At 43.2% G+C, this 18055-nt stretch overlaps 1 protein-coding gene across 4 annotated transcripts in view; it reads right to left on the reverse strand.

The window, feature by feature from the left end:
* Rgs6 (regulator of G-protein signaling 6) overlaps positions 1-18055 on the reverse strand; it is a 603709-nt gene that overhangs the window by 59650 nt on the left and 526004 nt on the right. For all 4 annotated transcript variants that reach the window (XM_005409440.2, XM_013507178.1, XM_005409443.2 and 1 more), the window contains 2 exons: positions 16058-16168; positions 2110-2235 (listed from right to left, as the gene is read on the reverse strand). In XM_005409440.2, coding sequence (XP_005409497.1) covers positions 2110-2235; positions 16058-16168 — 237 coding nt within the window. The remainder of the gene's footprint in view (positions 1-2109; positions 2236-16057; positions 16169-18055) is intronic.

Genomic DNA, 18055 nt, shown 5'->3' on the forward strand with positions numbered 1-18055 from the left:
TGATTTTCCCACTCTGGCTTAACATTGATTCCCCCTCCTTTAAATACTTGCAAATGGTTTTAGAGTTTACACTTACTTATACTACACTACAGAATTAATTGTTTCTTGTGTTTTTTCCTCAGGGAGCTATAAAGTTATTGCAGGCAAAGATCGTGCATCTTGACTGCCTTGGTTCCCTCAGCCCACACCCGTGGGGCTTGGTACTGCACAGAGGTGTCACAAATATCACCTGATCGATGTATGGGATTGAAGTGGTCCCTGCCTTCAAATGTATGACATGGATTTTGCACATTAAGATTGGAGAGGATAGCACTTTCCCTGAAGTGTCTGCTACGCTTTTTTCATTTATTAACACAAGGTCTTACCATGTGGTTTAGACAGCCCTCAAACCTGAGATTCTCCTGCCTCAGTCTCCCAAGTGTTGGGAATATAGAAATGTGTCATTATGCCCAGCTATGGTCTGATTTCTGAAGCTAAAAAAATTAAAAATTATTAAAATTCTTTCAGAAAGTAGCTCTAGAATATGGAAATTAATCCAATAAATAAAAGAGAACCCGGGGGGGGGTGTAGATAGAGGGAGAGAGAGAATTTTCCATTTATCCATGGCAGTCATTAGTTTGCTAAAATCTCTAGGTCTTAGATAAGTCACATTTCCATAAGTGGCTGATTTTTCATCTAGCACAATAAATAACTGAATAAACTCAAAATTCCCTAATTTTTTTTTATGATCAAGAACTCTTTCCTTTAATATATCTCCTTCTTTTCCTTTCATATTGGACCCCATATTTTAAGCGTTCTTCCCCCCCGTTAAATAGTAATTATTAATATATTTTCCCCATAAAGCACTACAGACCAACAGAAGCAATCAGATGTTCTCTTTGGCATCAGATGATTAGAATAATTACCACTGTAGTTGGTAGAATTCTCCCCAACAGGAAAAAGAAGCATGATCTAATTAGCTTGAATACAGTGTGACTGAAAAATATGGTGAATGTTTAAATTTTTAAAAATGGGTTACAGTAATATACACACTGCCATGAACCCCCCTCCAAATACTTCCCTCCACTTGGGACACACTTATGGTTCTTGCTACTTTCTGAAGAAGTGTGGGAGGTCTCTTCTGTGAGTGTCTTTGGTTGTGTGGTCTCAGTTGCCTTGTTGTCCTGAACTGATTCAAAATGTTTAGCTTTCGTGGTCTTTTTCACTTTGGTGGACAAACCAGTGGATGCACAGTGCCAGACCTGGTGAATAAGGTGGATGAGGACACATTACAATGTTCTTTTTTCCAAGCTTGCCTTTCTTCTTCTTTTTTTTTTTTTTTGGTATCAGGAATTGAACTCAGGACCTTGTGGTTGCCAGGCAGGCACTTATGCCACTGAGCTAGATCCCCTTCCCTAGGAAGAAGCACTGACTATATATAAATATATCTCCTTTGCCATATCTCTTAAAGACATCATGAAAGAGAACTTCCAGAACCGCTTCAGAAAGTGGCAAGAACGATAGGATAAGTGCGTTCAAAGAAAACAGGCATGTTCTGAGGGGGATTCATGTTAATGTGACTTTTGCTGTAATCATGCTTTTCAATTCAAACATTCACTGTGTCGTTAGATCATACTTCCTATTGTCACATCTCCAGCTATTGAATGATATGTACCATGGCTTTCTGGAATTCTGAAATAAGCCGGTGACTCTTCTCTTTGCTGTTTCACTTGTCAGGAATTCAGGGGCCCAGATTGGGAAGTCTGGGAGAAGAGAGCTGTGAGTTGCTGCTCCATCCTCAAATTCCGTGGTTCTCTGGTTTTACTTAATGAATGGTGTCATCAGACCCATTTGACTATTTAATTATTATCCAAGACATGTTTCCAGGTAGTTAAACCAATGTCTTCTAGACTTACAGAACTAAAAAAGAATGCTGATGTTGGTATAGGTGCTATTATGGTGGTGACAAAGTTACAGATTTTAATTTGTTCTTCATTTCAACCTTATCCAGATTAGCCGGAATTTGAATTTTAGCCCTAGTAATATCTGTTGAGAAAGAGAGGTGGAGAGTGAGTTTGCAAATCCCTGCACACACATTCTGCACACAGTTTGAACCTTGGAGAGAGTTACCTGAGGTTTTCTGAACTGAATTCAGACTCCAGGAATCGTAGGAACTGGTCCCGCCCCACCTGGTCCTTCAGTATCTCGTCAAAAGAGAAGCCCCATCTCTTTACCCGCTGCTGGCTGGGCTCTTTGCTGTGGGGTGAGAAGAGAAAATTTACCAAATGATCAACCTCAGGTACAAGCCTGTGACACACTCTTTTCAATAACTCAAACACATTTTGTTGTCACAAATGGAAGGAAAACGTCTCATGTTTGGGGGATAGATCCTACAAAACTTGCAAATTCCACATGTAGACTCGAATGCCAATCATAACCAGTAGGAACACATTCCCTTAAAGGAGGCATGCAAAAGGGTAGCACTCAGTGAAGGTCGCCAGCGTGCCGTCAAGTGGCTGCTGTCTTCAGGAAATGCACCAGCGCTGCTGACTGGGCCTCCCTCGACCACTCCTGTCAATTATGAGTCCACCTTTCAATGCTGTCATCTTTTCACTTTTACCAAAACCCAGGATGCTTTATGAACCCAACCTTCCATCAAAGACATCGTCTTCTACCTCCTGCACCTTCTTTAATCCACCAAAGAGAAGCTAGCAGAACTAGAGAGCTATCGTTAGAGCTGAATAATATACGACTGATCTAGTCTAGAATAAACCATAAGCAGAATACAGCATTCATTTATTGAGTTAACCGCCACAAACAATGCTTATGATACGCCAGGCATTTTCTAAGCATTTTGTATCTGCTAATGCAGATAAAATACACTGAGTCCTTACAACTGCTCTGTGAATAAAAGTACTAGCATTATTCCTATTTTCCAGAGACTGAGTGATAATTTGCATTAGGACACAGAGCCAGGAAGTGGGGGAGTCAAGAATCTAATTTGGACAGTGTGGCTCCAGAGTGCAGCCTTAATGCTGCTGGACTTGATAGCTTATCTTTGCTTTACTCTATCATAGTCATACTAAAGAAGCAGGGTGGGGAAGGTTGGTCCTGCTCTTCTGGTGTTAGACCACGAGAGTATTGCCTTTAACTTGCTTCTGTCTTTCTGTATAGAGTTCACTTAGTGCACTTATTGCCCTGACCCTCTGTGCAGCAATAAGGTTCAAATTCACAAGTCATGCACTGTTGATGCCTCTCTATGAAAGGTGAGGTGGGCTGACGTGAAGCAGAATTACCTTCCCCCACCCAGACCTGCTGAATGAGAACCTACAGTTTCCTAAGATCCCTATGTGATTCATACCCACATTAACATTTGGGAAACAGTCCTCTTTTTAGATATAGACATGTTTTATTATCTCTAATAGTAAGTGAATAAAATCCTATCACCTCACTATGGAGTTGAAGTAGTCTCAATATTTGTCTTAGAAAAACTATACTTAGTAAAAAAGAGGAAGAGACCTTGTGTGCTGGAAATCTTGGGAAGGCAGATAACTCTATACCAGCTCTGTCCAAAAGAACCCCCTGCTCTGATGGAGATATTCTCTACCAGCACTCGCCAGTGTGGTCACATATGCTACCGAGTACTTGAAAAGTGGCCGTAGGACTAATGACCTCAATTTTAAATTGTAGATAAATTTAAATATTCAGAATTTAAATTCAAATAGACATGTGGATAGTGGCTACTGTGTTGGACATATGCTCTACACATGTTATCCCAATCCAATTACTTCTGCACCAATAGATATAATTGGCAATAGCAGTGTCTTCTAATTCTAAGGATGGGGACCAATAGATCATGTACTTTGGGATCAGGAGGCTCTCGTACAACTCTGCATTTCTATCCAGGGCTCAGTACAATCACAGTGGTAGGCTAAGTGCATCAGGTCAAATGATGGAGGATTCCATGAAAGATTTCTTCCAAAGCACTAGCCTGGGCCTTTTATGACAAACTATGATGACAGTTCCTGGATTCTCTTAAATGTGAGCTATAGAACTAGTCAAACTCAATGATTTTCCAGGGAACCAAACATACTTTTTATGGAGAAATTTCCCTGGGGGTAAAGCTAGTGGCAAATTAAGACCCAGAGAGCTACAGAGCATTTTATCTTTCTACCAGGGTCGTACTGTGGGCTGGGATGGACACGACTACCTGTTCTTTGCCAGCCAGGGATTCAGGGCTCTGCAGGGATGGTGCTGGTGGCAGCTGTACCCCCAAGGCTGTGCCCAGAGAACCAGCTGTGGAAAGTGACTCGGTCTTTGCAGTGACTGTCACATGGATGCTCACAGGCCACAATGTCACCACTTTCTGAGACTTAGGCATGAGTCCACACTCACCCAACCAGCCTGCTCGATGGTGGAAGGGGTCTGGTGGAAAAGAGAAACTTTGGGGGTGGGTTAGAAATCTCAGAGTGTCACTGTAAAAGTAGAATCAGAGAGAGGACTAAGATTAAACTCAGAGATGTCTAGAAAGTTGTAAGGTCATCCTTTAGTCAGAGAGGAGGAGGTCTACAGAGGCAGGATACCCTGACATACTAGTTTCTTGGGGTTCCTCTGACAGAGTATTAATAAGCTAGGTGGCTTAAAACCAGCAGACATCTATTGTCTGATAGTTCTGAAGGGTTAACGTCCAGAATTAAGGTATTAGCAGGGCCATACCCTCCTCGAAAGCTTCAGGAGAAGTCGTTCCAGGCTTCCCCTTAGCTTCTGATTCTTTGGCTTTAGATGCATCGTGTCTACCTCTGTCATCACATGCCACCCTCTCTGGGTCTCTGTCTTCACACGGCATTTGTTCTGTGCACGTCTGTCTCTTTTTTGCTCTTCCCACACAGACACGAGTGATAGTGGATAAGGGGCCCTCCCTACTCCAATATAACCTTATCTCAACTAGTTTACCCGGGACAACCATTTTCACACATAAGGTCAGATTCTGAGGTTCTAGGAAGGACATGGATTGTCGGCTGGCACTGTTCAACCTTGTATACCTGGGTGTCCTCAACTACCCGTTATCAGCAATCTTATTTGCACAACTGTACACTCCACATATGTCCATTCTGGTAATGTTTGGCCATTGTGATGCTGTTCTACTAGGGGCTTTTTGGGTACCACTTCCCTACACATATTTTTCCTTTATTACTTGAGTATTTCCAACATCATTCATTTTAAGGTTCAAGAACAGATTTTGAACACATTGTTACTACTGAGTGGCCTCTTACAGTTTCAAAAACTAAAAGTTTTAATATCTCTTGACCTTCATTTCCGGATTAGTGGTACAATGTCTCTTCCTTGGCCAACCTCAAGCAGGCAAACCGCAGAATTCACAGCCCTTTTATTTATATCCATTATGTAGAAGCGCTTACAGTTCTGTATTGTCATTTAGCTTTTTAAGGCTTTGTCATTGCCTCTCCAGCTATCTTGTAATCTCTTTATGTCTTTGTATTCTGTCATGGTGTGTACTTAGCACATGGCAAGTGTTCAACACTAAAAGGAAATTAATTTTAAAAATGCACATAGAGATATGGGTGATGTGTCCTTAACCCAACAGCATTTTCTGATCACTAACTGGATGTGCTTTTGCTAACTTTGATTTGTCCTCTGCACCCACAGATTCTCATCCAGTTCCCTCTTCCCCTTGGGCACCCCAAACCATAGAAAAGGGAGGTGGCTCTTTGAGAGGGCATGTGTCTTTCTTTCCAGCTGATCTCCCAGCTAAAACGCATGGAGCAAATCTCCCAAACTGAGAACAAGAAAGCCAGATTCAGGGGAAGCAACCGTTTATGAAAATATTCATTTTGGGGGCTGGGGATTTACTCAGCGGCAAAGCACCTGCCTGGAAAGCGCAAGGTCGTGAGTTCGGTTCCCGGTACTGGAGAAAAACCAAAACCAAAAAAAAAAGAAAATATTCATTTCTGCGGGGCCGGTGGAGTGCTGAGCAGGGTGCAAAGAGCTTTCTTTACTCGCTCTACACAGCACCATTTGGATCTCAATGTGCGCGAAGTAGGCGGGCATTTACATTTCAATTTTCAGGTTCCGAACTCATCAGGGTGTCCAGGGCCACACAGCTGTAACAGTCTGGACCGCAGGCCTGGCTGTCTCCAAAGTCTCTTCTTCCCCTCAATCCCGGCTACCTTGCCTTTCGCTATATTATCCCTCATTTGATGTCTAAACTAAGAATTGGGGAAATATGTACGCTATCTTCAGAAGACTTCTGAGGTATGTTATGGGCTAAATGTTTGTGTTCTTCCCCCAATTCACACAATGACATTTGAACCTCCCATGCGTTGCTACCAGGAGCTGAAGCTTTTGGAAGGTGATTGATTCAGGAGTAGAATTAGGGTTCTGAGAAGAGACCCGGAGAATTCCCTCCCCTTTCCACCAGGTGAAGACACAGAAAGAAGATAGCAATCTTTGAACCAGGAAGCCAGCCCTCGCCAGACACCAAATTAGCTGGTGCCTAGAACTTGCATTTTCCAGCTTCCAGAACTGTAAGGTCAAATACGCGGTGTTCAGAAGACACGCAGTCACTGGTATTGGAGTTAGCAGCCCTAGTGGCCCAGACATTGGTACTGAGGGTCGGATGCTGTTGTAACAAGTACCTAAATATGTGAAAGCAGTTTCGGAACAGGGTAATGAAGAGCGGCTGGAAGAGTTTCAAGATGTGTGCTTTAAAAAGTCTATGTTGTTCTGAATGGGACTTTAACGGAGATTCTGGTAGGCACTCTAGAGAGTGTGCTTAAGGACTCAGTTTGAACTTTTCAGTCAGTACCTAAGTAGTGCTGAAGAGCATGTTGGTGTAAATGTGGATGGTAAAGGTTATTCTGGTGGAGTTTCAGATGGAAAAAGGAATATGACATTGGGCACTTGAGGAAAAGTGATTCCTACTGTAAAGCTACAGAAAACTCAGCTGAATTGTTTGTGTTCTAGTGTTTTGAGGAAAGTAGGAATTTCAAATGATGAAACTGGATATTGAGCTGAGGAAATTTCTAAGCAATACATTATAGGCATAGGTTGGCTCCTCCTATTGCTAATAGTAAACTGTAGCAATAGAGAAATGACTTAAAGTCAGGAATGTTAAGCCAAAAAAGGAACCAGAACCTAAAGATTGACAGAATTCTTAACCTATCAGCACATACTTATAAAAAGTGAGGTCACTGAGGGGATAGCCAAATGACCATTTGATGAGGAGATTAATATGGATCAGTCTTCTCAATAAAAGTCATAAGCTATTCTTAAGTTCATCGAAGGAGGATCATGAAAATGACTCAGAGGTCATTAGCGCTGCCCGGAGTGCAAGGGCTTTGGGGAATATGGGTGGGACCAAAGAGTGCATTTGCTTCTCCAGTTCAGACCAGCAGGACGCCCTTGCCCAATGTCTCAAGGGAGATGCTCCTGCAGAGAGCTCCAGGTTGGGCTGTAGCCATGGGGCCTTAGAACTAAGTTGCCTGGCAGAGTTGAGCACCACATCTCAGCCTGGGAAAGCTGTGAGGGCCCAGTGGACAGGTGATGTGGGAGACATCCCACTAACTATGGGGCTGACAATGTCACCCAGGGGGCCTGCAAGGCAGAGCATCAACTCAGGAAAGCCTTGGACCCAGACTCTAGCTCAAGCAAGCTGTGGTGGTGGAAGCAGTGCTTCAGTGGGTCTGGAAGGCAGAGCACTGAGCCAAAGAGAATTGCTCTCATATGTTAAGGTTTAATGTTGTCTGTTTCATTTTGAACTTACTTGGGACCCATCACCCCGCTTTTATTTCTCTTTCATGGAATGGAAATTTCTATCCCACATCTCTGTCAGCGTTCTAAGTTTGGGAGCACATAACTTAGTTTCATAGGTTCACAGCTGGAGGTGAATTTGTCTTAGGATGAATATATTTTGAGTGTCACTTATATCTGATTTAGATGATATTTAGATGAGAGTTTGGACTTTACAGTTCATGCTAGAATAAGACTCTGGGGCTAGTGGGATGGAATAAATGCATTTTGTATGCTAGAGGTCATAAATTTTGGGGGCCAGGTGTAGAATATTTTGGGTGGAATGTTTGTGTCCCTTTGAAATTTATACACTGAAACCCTGACCTCTAATGTGATGGCATTAGGAGGTGGACCCTTGGGAGGTTAATTAGGTAATGAGGAATGGGATTCATATTCTTGTACAAGAAACTCCAGAAAACTCTTCTCACCTCTTTTCCCTGTGAGGACACAGCATTCTCGCTGTCATTACTGACCCAAACTGTGCAAAATCCCCAGACAGCAAACCTGCTGATGCTTTGGTCTTGGCCTTCCCAACTTGCAGAATTGTGAGAAATAAATTTATTTTGTTTATAAGCCTGACTTTATTAAGACAAGTTATTAGAAAAATTATGAAACAAGGGATAGCTCCTTGGAGAGAGACTATCCAATGAAACCCATCTCAGGGCCAGCGCTGTGAAGGAAGAGTCACAGTTGTATTTAATACCTCAAGAATAACCTGAAGGTCCTGAACTCTCCTACGGCAGTGGTCTAGTTATTTATTACTGTGGAATAAATCATCCTGAAACGACAATAATAACAAGGTGTGATCAAAATATCCAGTGAACATTTAATTTTTAAAAAAAATTATTATAGTAAAAGACAAACTGCCATTAGTCCCCCCAGTATACTTTTCACTGCTTTAAACCCTCTTATCCAATCATCCTTGCAACTTTCTGAAGCAGTTCTGGAGGAGCTCTTTCGTGAGTGTCTTTACGAGGTAAAAAATACAGTGACTTCCGCTGACAAGTGCCATCCAACTGAACGGCAGGCTTGAATAACATTATGGTAAATCCTTATCTACTTTATTTACTGGCTCAGGGGCCATGCATCCTCTAGTTCTTTCCCAAAGCCAAAATGACTATGAAAGGTACGAGTTTTGAATGTATCCAGGACACTGAGGCAGCCATAACAGTGCCACTAATGACAGTCACAAAAGAGGACTTCCAGAACTGCCTCAGACCATGGCAAGAATGACGGGTTGTGCTCAGAGTTAGGGGAGTATTTCAAGGGATACTAATGGAATGTGTATTTTACTATGATTAATTTTAAAAATGTAAATATTTACTGTATTTTATGATCATACCTTGTACTCACTCTCACTACCTTACAGGTGGACAGAACTCAGCCGGGCAATTCTTACGTAGTTGTAGTTGGAAGGCAGTGGAAGGGGTCCTCTGAAGGTGGTCAGGGCTGGATGTCCCACAGGGCTCAGCCCACAGCAGCTGGTGCCGGCCGTCAGTCAAGAGCTGAGCTGAGGCTGCGACTGGAGCGTCTGTCTGCACACGGCCTCCCCAGTGGCTTGGGTTCCAAGCAGGAATGACTCAGGAACCAATGTTTCAGGTGACCATGGCAGAAGCCACAGAGCTTCTGTATAACTACCTCTCAGAACGCCACTTCTTCCACAGCTATTGTTCAAATAAGACACCACGCCCAGTTCACATACAAAAGAGAAAGAGGCACCTCCTCCCCTTGATATAAGGGGCAGCACCGCTTGGCAGTCATATTCAGGGACTGACTACCATAAACAATAAAAGCTTGACTAACAGCCGGGATTGCCCGCTGCTTAGGCGGCTCGGGGATGACCTCTGCCTATCACCAGGTTGAGCTGGCTGGGAGTACAACAGGCTGGCTTCCTTTAACTTTTTGCTCATGTGCCTGATGCACTGCAGAGAGGGAACGCTAAGCCTGTCATGTGGGAAGAGCAAATCACAAGCCACCATTCTGCTGGCAATCCCAGGCTTTCATCAGGCTCCACCATCCGGTTAATGGCACCACCAGAAGCATCTCCCGTGGGCCTCCCTGAGACACTCCTTTGGTAGCGGTTAGACTGAAAGATTCTCCTCAGCTATGATCTGACAACTTTGAGCTGCTGTTTCTCTCAGTGGTGAGCCTTGGCTACCACTATTTTCTTTATGAAGCTTTATTTCTCAGAATTTTTACTGGACAGACTTGAGGTATAGTTGGCTCAGGCTTTAAGGTGGTAGCCTTTCACCTCCCTTGAACATATGCTTTCTTATCCTTGGATTTCTGGCTCTAGTAGCTTGCCTGAGGAGAAGGGATTCAGGATCCACTTTCTCCTTCTTGTTACATTCTGGGCCATTTTGCCCGTTATTCTGTTGAACAGCTACCCACATCCTCCCCTGGGTTAGCCGACACTTCCCCACTGCAGACAGTATCCCCTTCATCTCTGTAGAACCCAGTCGTTTTTCTCTCCATCCTCTGCCCGGACCCCGCTGCAGCCCAGCGGAAGTCTAAAGCCCAGCTCAAGTCGCTGTGGGTTCCCCGCAGAGTCACAGCTTCCGCATGCTGCCGCCTCTCCTCTTGCACACGGCTTGACCCATCTTCACCAGTACCCTCCGTCCCACGAGCTGTCTGAGGACGGTGGGAGCCTTGACCTGAACTTCAGGGGCCCGAGAGGGGAGCCCGTACTGCACCTCCAGGCAGCCTGCTTAAAGGCTCATCAGTATTCCTGCTTTTGAAAAGTTCTTGCTCTCCGGCGCTAGAACTTCCCTGGCCTTGCACAGAGACTCGGTTTCCACCGTCATTCTGGTTCCTCTCCTTCCCCGCCTTCTCTCTGGGCTTTCGGGAGCAGAAAGAGCTCTGGTCTCCTTTTCTCCTTTGGCGGAGCGTACCCACCTCCCTTCGTTGTTTGAACCTGCCTACACGGTAGTCTGCAGGGCCTGCTTCCTGCCCTGAGTGACGTAATGCCCTTTGCTAAGCAAGGAGAAAGTCTGGTGTCAGGTGGCAAGGTAGCAGGTTTTATTTACCTCGTAACATTTTATGCTGAGGACTTGCTGAGAACACAGCACAAAGTAGGCTTTGATACTTATGCATGGAATGAAACTGAAACAGAAAAATGACTTCATTATTTTACTGGTCCTCGTCAGCCTTCATTTCAGGGATGGGACTGTCCCAAGGCTGAAGTGTGATGCTGCCGTCAGTCCCACACTGTGATCTCCCGGTACCGCTGCCGGGCTCTGAGTGGGGAGGAACGTTCTGTCCAGGGTAGAAACAGGCCTTCACTTTCACCTCATCGATGCAACTTGACTCTGCTGGCAGGTGGCTGGGACCCCATACGTCCCCTAGGCGAGGCATTAGATTACAGCAGGAGCCTGAGCAATGAGTAGAGCCCTGCAGAGCCCTCTTACCTCTCACCAGGACAATGAACACCCTGTGTAGGGATAAAGTACTAAATAGAGTGGGAGAAGCCAGGCGGCCAGGTGTCCACCGCTTGACCAAACTATTATGTGCTTCTTCGCTGACTTAGAACAAGGAAAGAAATTTGCTTTACCACCGCAAATGAGGCTCATGAGCTTACCTCTTCTCCTCCCCCAAATACCCCAAAAATGACCCAAGAAACAATCACTTACTCACCCACCTCCTTCCCCCCTGTGCTTTTGAGCGCCTTCTGTGTGCCAGATGAGGAGTAGGTGCTAAGGTAACGGCAAGGGCAGCAATGCTGAGCGAGAAGGAAGCCCCGGGGTCGGGGAGAATGCAGAGGGCTAGGTAAGACCCTGGAGGTCAGTGAAGTAGTTTTGAAACCCTGAACACGGTACGAAAGGCACAGAAATTTCCCATCAGCAGATGATCAGCCTGAAGAAATTCAGAAAGGTATGAAGCTGATGAGCTGAAATTTCAATAGTGCTGAGAGAGAGCAGTTTATAATTCTAGTGGATCCACTGGAGAACGTATCTGCTATCCCCAACAGAAGGCTGGGGACGCGTCAGGCTCTGAGCAGCGGGGCTGCAAGCGGAGGCAGTGGGTGGGGATTAGGTGGGGGACAGAAGAAGAAACTCATGGACCAGGCTCTACATGGCAGGAAGGCTTTCCTGAGTAAAGGGGGGGATGTTTGCCTAGTGCAGGCAGTAAGACCAGAGGGTACTCCTTCCCCATCTAGAGGCAGGACAGCAAATAGAGAGGAAAAACATCTCAGCAGTGCAGGGAGACCTCTAAAGAGTCTCTAGCTTGCTTGCTACTTCCTGTTGGCTTTAGCAGATCTAACTGGGCCTCCCAGGCCCATCACAGAACGAGAAGGATGCTGCTGGGGAGCTCCTCGGGGAGGAAGTGAGGGGCACAAGGCGCTCCACCTGCGCCGGCAAGGGGGCACGGCCTTGGCTGCACGGCTGCCATGCCAACCATGGGCTCCACCTCCCAAGCACAGCATGGCCCTGGTCTCACTCTGTGAGAGGACTCGATCTTTCAGTCTGTTCTTGGACCACCTACCCAGGGCCCAGAGGGGAGCCCTGGCAATTTACCCGTGCCCACCTACTGACACATAGATGGAAGCCCACAGCTGTTAGAAGGGCTCAGAGGAAAGCTACCAGGGGCAACGCAACAAAACCCCATCAGGAATCTTTAACTTGTGCATCCCAGAATCTCCTAGAGTACTTGCTGAATGCCCACAACCACCACAGGGCAACTATTTTTAATAGTTGGAGGACCAGTGACCCACACATTTGCTGAGTGAGTTCTCAGTAGCTACTGATAGACTCTAGTTGGAGGCTGTGTGGGAGATTTAAAAAATACACAATTGTCAGCTGAGAGCAGGGGCACATGCCTATAAACCCAACTACTTAGGAGGCCGAAGCAGGATTACCAATTCAAGGCTAGCTTGGGCAACTTAGCAAGACCCTCTCTCAAGATAAAAATAAAAAAAGGCTGGGGCTGCAACTCCATACTATAGTGCCCCTAGGTTCAATCCCCTGTACACAAAGAAACAAAAACAACCCAACCCAATCCAACCCAACCCAATGTGTTATTGCCAGAAATTCTGAATTAATTTGGTAGTTTTATTCACTCCAGTGACTTTAATATAAAACCAAGGTTGAAAGCCAAGATTTTGTTTAGAGAAAATGAGCTCGCCTCCAAATTGCTGGGGACAGGAAGAGAATCATTCATCTGAGCAGTGATTGGAGCAATGAAACAATGACCAGAAATGATGATCCTTGAGCCTATGAAACAAGAGTATGTGGCAGAAGCAGAGTAGAGATATGAAAATATTATAAAAAGTGAAAAAATTTGTATCATGTCCTTGGGGAGATTAGAGGGTAAATATCAATAGAGCAAAACAGCCTGCCATAAAAACAGAAAGAATAAGAACTATTAGATGTCTTGGAAAAAATATGATTATCAATTACCCCTCCCAATACTCAGAAGAAAAAGAAAAACTCATTAAAGTACAGAATTACACCATTGAAATCCAAACTAACGGCTTTATAGAGCAATCCCAGAAATTCTGTCATTTGAATATAGAATACAAATATGGAGAGACAGGAATTATAATTGAGAAAACATAAGAGATATGATAGCTCCACTCTAGAGGCCCAGAATTCCTAGCACAGGATTTCCTGAGAAGAGAGAATAAAGTGGACAAAAGAGCTGCAGTAATCAAAAAAAAAAAGAAAAAGAAAAAAGATCCTGAGCCAAAGAAAGATTTAAATTCTTGGATCAGAATGGACAAGACTCCCTGGGTCATATTAGAAATACAAGTAAAAAGATAAGAGACACTCACTTCTGTACTAAAGCTTCCTTTAATGTTGATAGAATAAGTTGCAAAATGTTGGTTAAACTCTTTCAAATTACCATATTGCTGGGAAAAAATGGTGGAAGAGGTGAAAGGAAGCCTCTATTTTTTAATTTATATGCCTCAAAAATATGTGTATGAATCAGTAATATTTTTAACAAAAATATTCAAAAGTAACTATGACTAGACAAAAGAACTAGAGTTAAGAAAAGGCCAATACAAACCTTCACTAGTAAAGCAAAAGTTAGGGAAGAGAAAAAAGAAAGAGATTCTGAAAACATAAAAATAAGGGAAACAGATAAAAGAAATGATCTAAACTCAAAGGCAGTTTTATACCTCAGTATCTATCATTTTTGTTTTTTGTTTGTTTGTTTGTTTTTCTGGTACTGGGAATCAAACTCATGACCTTGTGCTTGCTAGGCAGGTGCTGTGCCGCTGAGCTAAATCCCCAGCCCCCTATACCTCAATATCTAAAGCAAAGCAAATCACTAGGAAAACGGGCAAAGACACAAGAACTTGCAAGTCATAGAAGAATGAATATCTAATAATCAGGTGAAAAGATTATCAAGTACATTAATAAAGAAATAGTAAGATGAGGATTTTTTAACCTATCAGATTTGCAAAGTTAAGGGAATTGCTAATGTTTGGGTTGGTAAGGATGTGAGGAAATGATCACTTTTAAGTCAAGGGAATGAAAACAATAGGACTCTGGCGCATGAACCAAAATTAAAAATTAACATAGGCATACCACTCCAAGTAGCACTTCTACTTCTGGAAAATTCATATGAAAGAAATAATTGGACTTGTGTATAGGGATGTTCCCTGGATCATTGTTTATTTTACATAAAAAAGACATCACTTCAATATTTATGACCTGGGGATTGGTTAAATAAATTTTACTTCACTCACGCCAGGAGTATTATGTAGATATTAAAAAAGGATAAGGATGTATATCTATGGGGAAAGATTGTCATGATGTATTGCTAATTAAGAATATCTGACAATATATGGGTATGAACACACTTATGCTAAAAAGTAGGACATTTTATGTGCACGAAGTCAGAGATTCCCAAACTTTCTGAGTTCACAGCACCCTTAGTGTCTCATTAAGTTTTTCGTGGTACCCCTGAGCTGCAAGTCATACCTAATGGCTTTGTTTATTAAGGTCAGGATAAAAAACTTAGTAGGTACTTATGTCCTACCTACTTAGATATATGAAATGCTCATATCTTGCAAAAATTATTTTTATTTCATTCTTTAAATAACCACAACATGCAGTCATCTGTTCAGCACTGCACATCTTCTCAAACTTCGGAATCAGGTTGAACCCTACCCCCATTACATATTCCATATTTATTTTTGCAAATCAAAAAGTATGAATTTTTTTTATCTCAGACATGGTTCTGAAAACCTAGATTTGCAAAGATGTGACATCACTGAAAAGGGTGGAATGTGCTCTGATGTCGATGGGGAACTACCCTAAGCCAGGAAACAGCTCATGCAGTATCTGACACGAATCAAACACGGCTGTGTTTTCATCACCAACTCACGCTATGCCGGGAGTCCCCTGAAGTACCCTAGGTGCGCTGGTGCAGGTGGGGGTAAGGAAGCAGACTATAAACAAAGATTCTTGGAAGATGAGATTGGGCTGCAGGAGGAGAGGATTTCCTTCTTTAGGCACATCTGGATAGTTTGAACTTTTCATTATAAGTATCTATGACTTTTGTTGGTTTTTATAAGGTTTTCCAATTCCAGGGAAAGATTCCAGAAAGAGCAAACGTGAAAGGGAACGTGAGAGTCACAGAAATGAAAAGAGAAGTAAATGGTCCAGCCCAGGGGCCGCGGTTACACAGGCACACCACACAGAACTGTCTGCGCAGCTCCTTTTGCAATTTTAAAAATGATTCAAAGCCCCCTGGGTCTTGCTTCTACAGCTACTGAGTAAACACATCTATGTCCCTGGCAGGACAGGAGCTGGTGGATGATGGAGTTATTGCTGCCAGTTACAGCCGAAGAGCAGAGATGAAAGTCACTCTGGGGCCCTCTGCTTGGGTTCCAGGATTAACTCCTTGCTAGCTCTGTGCCTTTGGGCAAGTTCACTAACTCCACCATGCCTCAGTTTTCACATCTGTTCCACCGTAAGAATAATAATGTTTACTGTGGAGGGGATACAGCGGAAGACACCCACTGTGTGATATGGCCAGTAAGTGCCAGCTACTGTCATTAAGGCGGGACTAGGGAGTGGTGAGGGACTGTTCCAGTTGTCATGACATGAAAAGTCAGAGCGGAGCCACCAAGGATCTGTGTACAGGTCAAAGTGATAAGGAGGCAGAAACCATGAACAAGTAGAACAAAGTGTGGAGGTTTGGGGGCTTCTGTTCTAGTGATAGAGTCAAACTTTAAGATAGGGAATGAAGTAATCCCATGAGCTTATGGGTTTTGTCTCCATCTCTCACACTCCAGAACCCAAAAGCATTTTTTTTTTTTTACCTCATCTCTATGTCCCATAAAGTGATGTCATCGCTGATCCAAGGGTTGGATGGCTCTGCTGGCGTTATGAAAGGGTCATATTCCACGTACTGTTCCGTGTAAGCGATTAGGCTGCAGGAGGGAAGCAGAACAGAGGATGCCGCTGATTTCCTATAAAAACTTCAACTCACTTCCGCACATATATGACAGCTATCTGCATATAATTCTAAATCGGAAGAAAAGATATTTCCAGTCCCATTTCTGATAAATAAAACAATTTTCACATCTCCCACTCCCGTCTTGTTATGAACATACCAGTTTTGCATTTTGGTAGTCATAGTACAAATGCGACTCTCATGTATTTTCTTCCCCAGTTTAAGTTCTAACTGAACCTTGGTTGTCTCTCCCTGCTTATGCTGGCCTGACTGACGCACTGGTCCAAACCTGCTTGTGTATCACCCTTCCGCAGAGTCTACAGATCCCAAGGCATTGGGAGCATATGGAAGATACTGTGCTACGGCTCTGGCAGGCTGCCTGTGTGGCGTTTCCGAGGGGGCACTTCCTTACTGTGAAGGTTTTCAAATCTGCAGACCACAAGGAGTTCACATAATCAATTTTTAAAAACCAACTTCCTTTGATTAGTTATACTTTAATACATATGTCAATCTAGTAGACACTGAACATCTAAGCACACATTAAAACAATCATATGGTACTGGTTCCTCATATATGTGCAAAAAAAAGCAAAAGCGATGATTGCTTTCTCCTATCCCTTCTTACAAAGCTATCTACTTCCTGTGCCTTCTAGAATTTACCTGTATATTTCTACATTAGCTGTTTTAGATAAAGATTTAACTTTCTATTCAGTAGTCACCCATCCCCCAGTCCCTGCTCTCCAGTGACCTTTCAAATATAATTATATAACAGTTTTTGCTAGGGGCTGGGGATTTAGCTCAGCGGCACAGTGCCTGCCTGGCAAGTGCGAGGTCATGAGTTCGATTCCCGGTACTGGAAAAAAAAACCCAATTTTTGCTAAATTAATGGTCAATGTCCACATTATTTAGCTAGATATGCTTCTCAGCTTAGTAGCATAATACTTTTTTTCAAGTTTATTTTTTAAAAACAAATTTGTAAAACATCTAGCACAGCTTATTCTACATCTTAAGTATACTGGCTGATCAGTCAACTCCGTCCCTCTCTCGTATAAGTCCTCTCTTCCACAGCCGTTAGTCCTCCTGCTCCAGTCTGGACTGTTTGCCCTATGGGCCTGAGGCAAAGCCATCATCCTTTAACCTCCTTCACTTCCATGTTGAGCCCTTGTTTCCTGGGTCCCTCATCTGGCTCTTGGTTTTACTCCCTGGTTGTGTGGAACTACATCCTTTAGTAGTTTTCTAAGAAAGGACACAAGAGAACCAAATATTTTTGAGTCCATGCGGGTCTAAAAATGCCTTTATTTTATCTCTGTAGTTGACTGACAGTGCTGCACATAGAAGTTCAGGTTAAAAACCATGTTCCAAGTCTTTCAAGGCCTGGCCCTGCATTTTGGGTACTCATGCTATTATTGCGAAGTCTGGATCTATTTTCATTCTTTTGCTTCATTCAGTTCCTTTTCTCTCTGACAATTTGGAATCTTCCCTTTATTGCTTGAGTGCTCAGAAGTTTTGTGATGGCCCTCTGCTGGCTGTCTTTCTTCACTGTGTTTGGCATGATGTGCAATAAATAAAAATATATTTCCCAGAAATGTTTTGTTATTTCTTTGCTAATTTTATGACCACCATTTTCTCTGTTTTCTTATTCTATGATCATTTTTGATTGAATATTAGGTATCCTACGTTGTTCATCTGATTTTCCCTACCATTTTCCAACTTCTTGTCTGCTTGTTTGACTTTCTTCTAACCCATCCCTATTTATGTTTAAAATTGGATGTCATTCCAAATGTGTGGATGTTTCTAGAGTTCATTCTTATTTATCATGGTAGTTAGTTGCTGTTTTGTTTTATTTGAGGAAGGGTAATTGCCCA

The sequence above is a fragment of the Chinchilla lanigera genome, unplaced genomic scaffold (genome assembly GCF_000276665.1).
Source record: "Chinchilla lanigera isolate Chin_1 unplaced genomic scaffold, ChiLan1.0 scaffold00122, whole genome shotgun sequence".
NCBI classification, from domain to species: Eukaryota; Metazoa; Chordata; class Mammalia; order Rodentia; family Chinchillidae; genus Chinchilla; species Chinchilla lanigera.